This window comes from Boleophthalmus pectinirostris, unplaced genomic scaffold, assembly GCF_026225935.1.
Source record: "Boleophthalmus pectinirostris isolate CB_2022bp ecotype Guang Dong unplaced genomic scaffold, ASM2622593v1 HiC_scaffold_20, whole genome shotgun sequence".
In the NCBI taxonomy this organism is placed as follows: domain Eukaryota; kingdom Metazoa; phylum Chordata; class Actinopteri; order Gobiiformes; family Gobiidae; genus Boleophthalmus; species Boleophthalmus pectinirostris.
Window position 1 is genome coordinate 32,143,205 of NW_026571153.1, and position 9,433 is coordinate 32,152,637.

A 9,433-nucleotide genomic window follows, 5' to 3' on the forward strand; every position below is an offset into this window, starting at 1 on the left:
TTTACCAAAGTTAGCCACAAGCAAAGAAGGCTCAGAAATGGTTCAAATTGAAAACTGAAGTGTGTTTACCCAATGAAATATGCATAACCTAAAAATGGTTGCACTACAATAATAATTTAAACGTCCAATATTATGCAAAATGGATTTGTGTGAACTTTAAGTGATGTTATAATGCTGTAACCCCCTGAAGACATTAAAAAAACTGATCTGATATGTAATCATGTGGTCTGGTGCTGTCATCAGTTTTTCTACATGGTGAATGGTATGTTTTCATTTACTGTGGAACTTTCTAGGCAAAACAATAAGCCTCCTACTGAAAAGTTACACAGTGCCACTCTAACCACCACAATTTCTAATAAATGCTGAATGCTGAAAACACAACAAGCTGCTGCTCTGTATATCCTGAAAGCTATTTATGGCAGCAGATGAGACATGAGATGAGGTAATTTCTTAACTAACCATAATATATATGTAGCTAAAACTCAACAGATTACACAATAGTTACTATAGTTATAAATGAAAATATATGACAAGCCCTTTATTTCACAACAAACATGAAGGGTGAGTGCATCACTGCTGATCTAGTCAAGGATCCAGAGGTGAAGAGACTATAGAAGGAAACTCTGACTTACACCAAAAGTCCTTTATTTAGGCAAAGGGGACATGCCAATGTGTTGTGACCATCAAAGTGGTTTTCTTCAGGCCAAATCTGATTCACTGAACAAGATTTAACATTCCACCAAAATCAGCATGGTCACGTGAGGTGGTCATGTGAGGCCAAGTGACCGCCACATCACAAAACACACACATCAATACAACACAGTACAACAACACGATGACCTCACAGAGGAGACATACAGGACCTGTGAAGAAACAGCAACATAAAGGACAATCTACTCATAGTTGTATCTATATGACCTTCAGTGTGTACACTAATAGAAGTGGGTACCCACAAAGGCTTACAGTTATATTCATTATGAAGAAATGTATTTATTAGTGTAAATCCATTAATTCAAAGGAGCTCATCAAACTCATATTGGCACATACACTGCACCATCCCAAGGTCTGAGTGGGACAAACTCTTGGAGAATGTGCATTGTTTGATTATAAGTGTAACAAAGACTGACAAGCAGGAACATTATATAGAGGAGCGTGTTTGTCTCCAAGAGACGTTTCATTTTGAAAAACCAGGACTCTGTCTGAGGAGGTCTGGTGCTTGTGCAGAGAAAGACAGTAAAGTCAATGGGCCTCATTCATGAATCTTTTCCTTAAAACTTTTTGTAACTTCAACTTTAAGAAGATGCTGAGAGGACATTGTGCCAGATTCAGAAAGCTTTCTTACACAGACAAATTCCTTCTGAAGTGACAGCTGCTCTGAATTCACCAACACCTCCACTTTACATTTACATAGAATTTACATAAAACAAAAAATCTGTATTTGGTTAGAAACACTTTCTGAACTTCCAAATATGGCCAGTATGGGTTTGGTGTTATGAAGCGTGAAAGTGTGAGGGAGAGTGATGAGGAGATCAGGTGATGCGGGTCTACAGATCACGGCTGTTTTACAGCTTCAGTCGATTTATCTTCGTATTTATCGTGTATGGTCACATTTATTTCCACGATCCGTGGTAAATAGCAAGGGAGGGGGGCTGAAGTAGAGTTGCATTAGAGTGTGCTCTGGTCATGGGGGTGTCAGGGGGGTGATGGGGGTGATGAGTCCAGTGTGATGAGCAGGTGCAGGGCTGTGACAGAGGTACATATGGAGGCACTGGGGCTGGGACAGACCAGAAAGTCTATTAGAGTTAATAAACACATGCTCTAGAAATCTTCTCATAAATGTTATCAGATCCTCCCACCTCACGTGACCATGTTCTTATATCTAAGGGCCCTGGTGGATTTTTAAATCTTCATATTTGGAACAAAGAAACCCACTTTGGTGTTCAAAACACATCGGCTCGTCCTCTTTGCCTAAATAAAGGACTTTTACTGTAAATGAGAGTGCCTCAGATCTCCTTCTGTTAAGTATAAATTCTACTGATGCAAACATTAAATAAAGATTGGTTATAAACATGTGGCTCTGAAACTTCACAGTCACTGCTGTGGTAAACACACAGTGGAGTACAGAGGAACCTCTTCTGTTCTAGGAGTTGGGCACCGGGGGGCGCTGCTGCATTTGGGTAAATCCACTTGAGGGTGTGTGACTGCACTGGACAAATCACCAGTCTGGACAGGAGAGATTACATCAGCATGATAACAATAATATTGCAAACACAAAGAATTGTACAAGTGAGAAACACTGATAAAGGGAGACATTCAGACTGTGCCAACAGGAGAGGAGAGGGCTCTTTTTGACTTTGTAAAGTTATGGTTCCATTCTCAACAGAGCTTCTTCTTCTGCTGCTACTTTGACAGAGCCAAAAATACCGTACCACACCACACACTCTTTCTTATCCTTCTCTCTCTATTTCTCTATATCAGTCTATCTCTGGCTGATTGTTTAGTGCTTCTCAGTCCTTAGGTACTAAGAAGGTACTGTACTAATACTACTACTGTATTAAACTGGATTCTAAACTAAAAATAAACTTTCTCTCACTCACTCACTCTCTCCTTCTCTGTCTCTCTTCTATAGTGTTTTTTTCCCTGTGGTTAGTAGTAGGTTCCTCATTAAAATATTTCCTAAACATAATTACTTTCATCTATGGAATCATTTCCACTATATACAGTAGATGGTAGAACATTTGATATTTTACAAAGTGACTTACACTGCCTGTTGATCTGACTCTGTATTTCGTGTTTCTGTTTGGTCTAATCCAGACTGTAGTCACATGTTTGTGACAAAACAGAGTAATAAATTATTAAAAGTGTGTTTTATGTCGATAGGAGCAGATCCAAAATCTAGCACTCTAGCACAGAAAAAGAGAGGAGGGTCTGAGAGCCAAGCTGGGTTTAACTTTTTAACTCTTGACTTAGAACTTCAAATGAACTGTTGTAATGAAATTGTACGTACAGAGAGTGTGTTGTATGTGTAGTGAGTGTGTTGTATGTGTAGTGTGTGTGTTGTATGTGTGTATGTGTGTATGTGTAGTGAGTGTGTTGTATGTGTAGTGAGTGTGTTGTATGTGTAGTGAGTGTGTTGTATGTGTAGTGAGTGTGTTGTATGTGTAGTGAGTGTGTTGTATGTGTAGTGAGTGTGTTGTATGTGTAGTATGTGTGTACAGTACAGTGGTTCAGCATCAGGACCTGCATGTCCTTCTCTGCTGGCCTAAAAAATATCTGAATCACAGAGTGATGTTAATTATATTATTATTAAATAATTCCAAATGTTCCTTTCAAATCCTTTCAGAGCTTATCCGATGGTTGTGCTGCTTCCACACAGGCATTTTCATATTAAAGCATTTGACTAATCACATTTCAACCGCCACTTGTTGCTAGGCAGAGTCAAAGTCAAAGAAGTGTGCCTGAGGCCTTCACAGTGCGTTCTGCAGGCCCTTGAACACAAAATAAATGTCCATGAAACTGTTGCTTCAACCAATCAGATTTTGTGTTGGTGTCGTCAGGGTCTCTAGCAGTGCACAACGTCACTGGATTCAGAGCCACTGATTGGACAGAGAACGAAGCAGCCAAAAGCAGCAAACTGCATCTGTAGCGGAACCAGGACTAAACCAGGTCTAAACCAGGTCTAAACCAGGTCTAAACCAGGTCTAAACCAGGACTACACCAGGACTAATCTTGGACTTGAGCAACAGCGAGAGAGAGAACGAGTGAGAGAGCGAGAGAGAGTGAGAGAGTGTCTGCAAAGCGCGATCGGGCGACACCTGCACTGAGCCCCATTCGGCCCCGGCACTGCACGGTCCTTTTGTGTACAGTCAACTGACAGTCTACGCTGGCGCACCTTCAGGCTTGTCCCGACAAACAGTCCTGGTTTAGTTCTGGTTTAGCACCCCAGCACTCCTCACTTCTACGTGCACGGAATCTCCACGGCTCGTTATACTGTGTATAATGTAACCATGAAATAGTTCTTGAGGAGTGGATTGTTTCAGACAGAGCACTACTGAAGGCCTAGGTGTGAAATGCACACTCCACCACTGGTATACTAAGTGTGTTGTATGTATACTAAGTGTGTTGTATGTATACTAAGTGTGTTGTATGTATACTAAGTGTGTTGTATGTATACTAAGTGTGTTGTATGTGTAGTAAGTGTGTTGTATGTATACTAAGTGTTTGTATGTGTAGTAAGTGTGTTGTATGTATACTAAGTGTGTTGTATGTATACTAAGTGTGTGTGTGTAAGTGTGTGTATGTATACTAAGTGTGTTGTATGTATACTAAGTGTGTGTATGTGTAGTGTGTATGTATACTAAGTGTGTTGTGTGTAGTAAGTGTGTTGTATGTATACTAAGTGTGTTGTATGTATACTAAGTGTGTTGTATGTGTAGTAAGTGTGTTGTATGTATACTAAGTGTGTTGTATGTGTAGTAAGTGTGTTGTATGTATACTAAGTGTGTTGTATGTGTAGTAAGTGTGTTGTATGTGTAGTAAGTGTGAGTGTGCTGGTTTTATCTACTTTTGTGTGATTGTTGAAGTACTTTTCCTTGTCCTGTAGATAATTTCACATCATCCTGTCGAGGGACTGAAGATGGAAATTAATCTTTACATATTTACATTTTAAATGTTCATTAAGTGTGCAATAATGTGCTGTCTCTTTACAAATCAATAAATAAGAAGAACTAAGAAGCTCTGTAGTGCTATTGGTGCCTACTCCACAGACGGGGGCGAGATGCATTGGCAGATAGAGACAGAGAGAGAAGGAGCGATCTCAAACTCATACTAATGCAAAACAAGGGGACATTTCACCAATAAAAACGTCCCAGACTGGCCCCTGATCAGAAACAAACTTGAGAGTGTGTTCGTACCTCTGCTCTGTCTGCTGGGATCTCCTCATAGACTCTGCCACTCTGTAAAACATCGTGCAGTAAGCTTCTGTGCAGGATTTACAACTTCACACATGGATGACGGTGTGCAAAAAATCAAGTAAGCTGATGAGTAAATACTGTTTAAAAGATGTCAGCTTAATGGGAATGAATGCTTTATTGTGCATATTAGCTTTTCATAGTTTAGCTGAGGGGACTAAAAGAAGATCTGTATTTACAGTCAACACTTTACTCAGCACTCACCTCTGCTACTTGAGCGTATTCTGGGGACTCGGGAGATTCTGTGGGAGCATGATAATAAAATGTGTAAAGAAAATGGCATATGTACTGTCATAGTTTTTCAAAATATCTCACCTCTGGTTTGATTGACTCTCTTTATTCTGCACCAAATGAAAAGCGTGACAGAGAGGACGATCACAGCTGTCAGACACAGACCTGTGTACAGCACAACACCTGTCCAGACATGAGATCAGCAATAGCAGCATGACTAAAAACTTTTACAGAAGAAGTGCTTGTGTCTGCTATGTAGTTATAATCTATGACACCCAAGGATCATTATGTTATATTTTGGACATTTTAAATCGCAATATTCATCCAAAAGAACTAGGGCCGGGCATGTTAATATGTTAATTTTGTGTTAACTAATTAATTATCACTGACAATTATTTTTCTCCCCTTAATGCAGTTTTTATGTTTTTCTTTTCTTTTTTTTTTTGTAAATGTCTGTTGCTCACTGGCTTTTATTTTGAGAAAGTCCATCATGAGCCTAGAATGTTTCTTACTGCTGCGGCGCTCACAGAAAAAAAGAGTGAAAGTAAACGGGATAAACTTTGACATGGTCATTTTCATTTTAAAGTTCTTCAAGAGGGTGCAGTCGACACAGACAAAATCATTTGTAACATTGCAACACTGAACTGTCTTTTCACTGAAGTTTCACGAGTCTGACATATCACCTAAAAAACACACTTTGTTGATGCAAATCATTCACTGAAACAAGTGGAGCGAGGATTCAGTGTTCAGTGGCTGAAAAAGGGGGTTGACTGGCAATAGAGCTGTCACAGTAACCGCAAAAATGAATCACCGCAGTACTAAGAGGTCCACCATGGTGCAAGTTGGGCCACTGCGTTCACCACATATGACCAACACGACCCAGCCTGCCACAGTGAGAGCTGGAGAGATGGCAGAGGCGTTTGTTCCAAAACCAGATGAAGCGAAATCTGCCTAAAAAAGATCCAAGTAAAAGGAGGAAACACATCTTGTCTCACTTGGCAAGCTACCATCCCACTATAATGGCTATGGCTGACGCCGCCCTCACGACCTACAGAGAGTAGAACAGCAGCCGGTGCCAGCCGACAACTTAGAGTCACCGAAGCCTTTGCTCGAGTTTGCAAGTACAGTACTGGAAGTGACAGACATACATAACTGCTGTTACATGGTACCTGGTTGAGGAGGTGGTGCTGTTAACTCCGTAGAGAAACCAGCATTCAAGTCACCGCTTCAGAAATTTACAAGCAATACGAGTTGCCAGGGAAAACCTAATTCTCAGAGACTGCTGTCCCGAAAATGTACAATACAGCCAGAGCATCAACTCAAAGTGAGCAAAAAGACAGGGTGCTTCCCGTGACTTATACTCCAGTGTGACTTGTGTATTAACATTTTCAGACTGACAGCGGCGAGAGTATCTACTACTCCTGTTCCTCCTGTCCCACTGTCACTTCACTCTACTGCGCATGTCTCCTGCAGAAAGAGTCTCGCTGCAAATAGTGAAATATTCAGCTGAAAACAGTAATTGAGCAGCAGAAAGAAAGTTTGGAGTGAGCAAGAAACATGTGAGGGACTGATGGAAAGTGGGGATGGAGAACACAGCTTCACAGGAACCGGGCGGGTGAGCAATGCAACTTTCCTTGAAGTCACTGGCTGAATCGACAAAACCTGAACTTCAATGACAATCAAAACCATCCTGTCGGGATTCAGAAAGGTGAGAATAATTCTAACAGGAACTGATGATGAGTCTGACAACAGCTACACAGAAGAGTAAAGGCGCGCTGTTTACCTCATGGATTTATGGTTTATCTCTGGAGGTCAGGCAGAAGTGACACCGAGGATGAAGAATTCAATGGATTTAGTGATTTGGAGTGAGATCGTGAGTTTGGTAAACTTATGTTCTGTTGTTTATGTTCTAATTATCTGAATAACTGCTAATATGTTATGTTAATGTATTAACAGTTAACATATTCTGTTATTATTAATATAATTTGCCTTTCAAGATGAATTGTGGGTTCTTGGTCTCTGATTTTAAAAAACACATTTCCCCAAAAAGTGTGACTTATATATGTTTTTTTTCTTCTTCATTGCACATTTTTTGTCTGGTGCGATTTATACTCTGGAGCTTGGACAGACTGAAGCTCACTGCAGCTGGGAGAAGATCTGTTAGACCCAATAGACACAGTCTCTAGAAAACTCCTGACATTACAACACTATGTGATTGAACATTTATGGGAAATTTTTTCTTGCATTATCAGAGTAATAATATAATATATATAACAATAGATAATAAATAATATGATATAAATAAATAATATAACAGTAGAATTTTTGTTCACCCAGTGCTCATAGGATTTGTTTTTCCAGAAGACCATTTTCAGTTAAGAGAAAGTTTTGTGAATGCCAGAAATGTTTGTAAGAAAGTTTCATGAATGAGGCCCATTGTGTCTCATCCCAGCCCTAGTTTTTAATGTTCATATCTTGATTTAGATACAAAATGGTGAAATAAAATTGGATCCTGTAGAGCAGCTTAGACTGCACATAGGCTCAAGGGGAATGTGCAATCAAAACTGCACATAGACTTAGGGAATGTGCAATAATTAATAGAATAGAAGAATGCAAGGGCTTGCCTGTTAAGAATAATTTAAAGGTCCTGTTGGTGCATCACTCGTGGTCACACTTGGTCTCATATTTACTTTGTTCTATGGTGTTTGTTTATGTGCTGCTTTGTGTTGTGTTGTCCTGTTTTTTGATAAAGCATGTTACCCCACTGTCCCAAAATAAATTTCTCCCATGGGAGACAATAAAGGATTATCTTATTTTAGTGCGTATATTTTAAAGGTCAGAATGACGAGACAGCAGCAGTTACAGAGAAGTCAGCTGCAAATACAGCTTCAGGGAGCCGCCTCACGCCCACGCTCACTTCTTATTTGGAACACGACGGTTAGTGGGCAAGCAAAGTCCATTACTCCACAGTCTATGGTTGTTAATTATTCACTTTTATATAGTTCCTTTCAAGATACCCAAACACTTTACAGTTCATTGTTCATTCACTCCACACTTGGGGGTGGTGAGCTACTATTATAGCCACAGCTGCCCTGGGGTAGACTGACCTGACAGTGGTGCAGTCTGCTGATATCCAGGTGGGCTCAAGCTCGGAGCAGGAGTAAAGAAAGAGTCTGTAAAGGGTTTTGTTGGGAATAACAAAACAAGAGCATTTTGTAAGACACAACACCAGGATAAAACATGTGATATACTGTATACTGTATATACAACTTACCACGTACTCTTAGATTGAATTTATAGAGCTCTAGAACGTGCCCATTCTTTTCCAGCACACACCGGTATTCTCCAGCATCAGATCTTTTCACTTTTTTTATGCTCACCTTTAATAAATAAGCAGCTGAAGAACGCTTCTCATATTTAATGCTGTATCTGCCCTTATTCCGACGATTGCCAGTCGTCTGAATCAGAAAGTCTGCTGTTTGATTGCAGACATTTTTACATAGGGTCTTTTTGTTTCCAGATGTACTGAACGGACATTTCACTGTGACAGTTCCTCCTTCAGTTGCTGTGAACACTGGGCCCTGTGCTCCACTGAGTCCTGATGAGTGAATTTAACCTTCAGAACACAAACGTCAAGAAGAATTCAGAACAGATAAAGAGTGTACAGACTTACCAAACAGGACGAAAAGTAGAGAGATCTTCATGGTGGGGTTCTCAACAGCAAAAATGATTCTTTTTCTGTTTCATATAACAGGAAATAGCACTTCTCTAAAGAAAGTCACAGGTGTTCAACCCACTCAACACTGAGATACATCATATCTATCTATCTTATTTGCTAAGAAATAAAACGCACACACAGCTGGGTTAAAACTTAGCCCTTTACTTGTTGCCTCAGTATTTAATGTCTATAAATACTCGTTACTTAAATAAGAATACTTTTAAGGATACTTCACACTTGATGTGTATATATGAGTTGCTGCCTCATTAAAGGGGATGTATAGTCTGGCACACTCACAAAGTTAAATTTGGGGAAAACAAAACAAAAAAACCAATATGCACAATTCTGTATTTTATACAAAAGGTCTGGTTACACCTTTTATTTGGGTCATGCACGACTTTGAGGTACGTCAGTCAATATGGAGACTCTCGACAGGGTCACGGCAGGCTGTCACCCAACTCCTTTTAGTGAACCCCTTGGAAAAAGAAAAGATTAGTTAGTAGTCTCTTGCTTT

General features: G+C 39.9%; 1 protein-coding gene across 1 annotated transcript; it reads right to left on the reverse strand.

The window, feature by feature from the left end:
* Nucleotides 1-505: 505 nt before the first annotated feature.
* On the reverse strand, nucleotides 506-8,926 carry LOC129409905 (uncharacterized). Its single transcript, XM_055156844.1, has 7 exons — nucleotides 8,875-8,926; nucleotides 8,476-8,799; nucleotides 8,309-8,374; nucleotides 5,286-5,384; nucleotides 5,175-5,212; nucleotides 4,914-4,955; nucleotides 506-2,223 (listed from the first exon to the last, which is right to left on the reverse strand). The coding sequence occupies exons 1-7, from the start codon at nucleotides 8,903-8,905 to the stop codon at nucleotides 2,092-2,094; spliced, it is 732 nt and encodes a 243-aa protein (XP_055012819.1). The 5' UTR covers nucleotides 8,906-8,926; the 3' UTR covers nucleotides 506-2,091.
* Nucleotides 8,927-9,433: the final 507 nt, after the last annotated feature.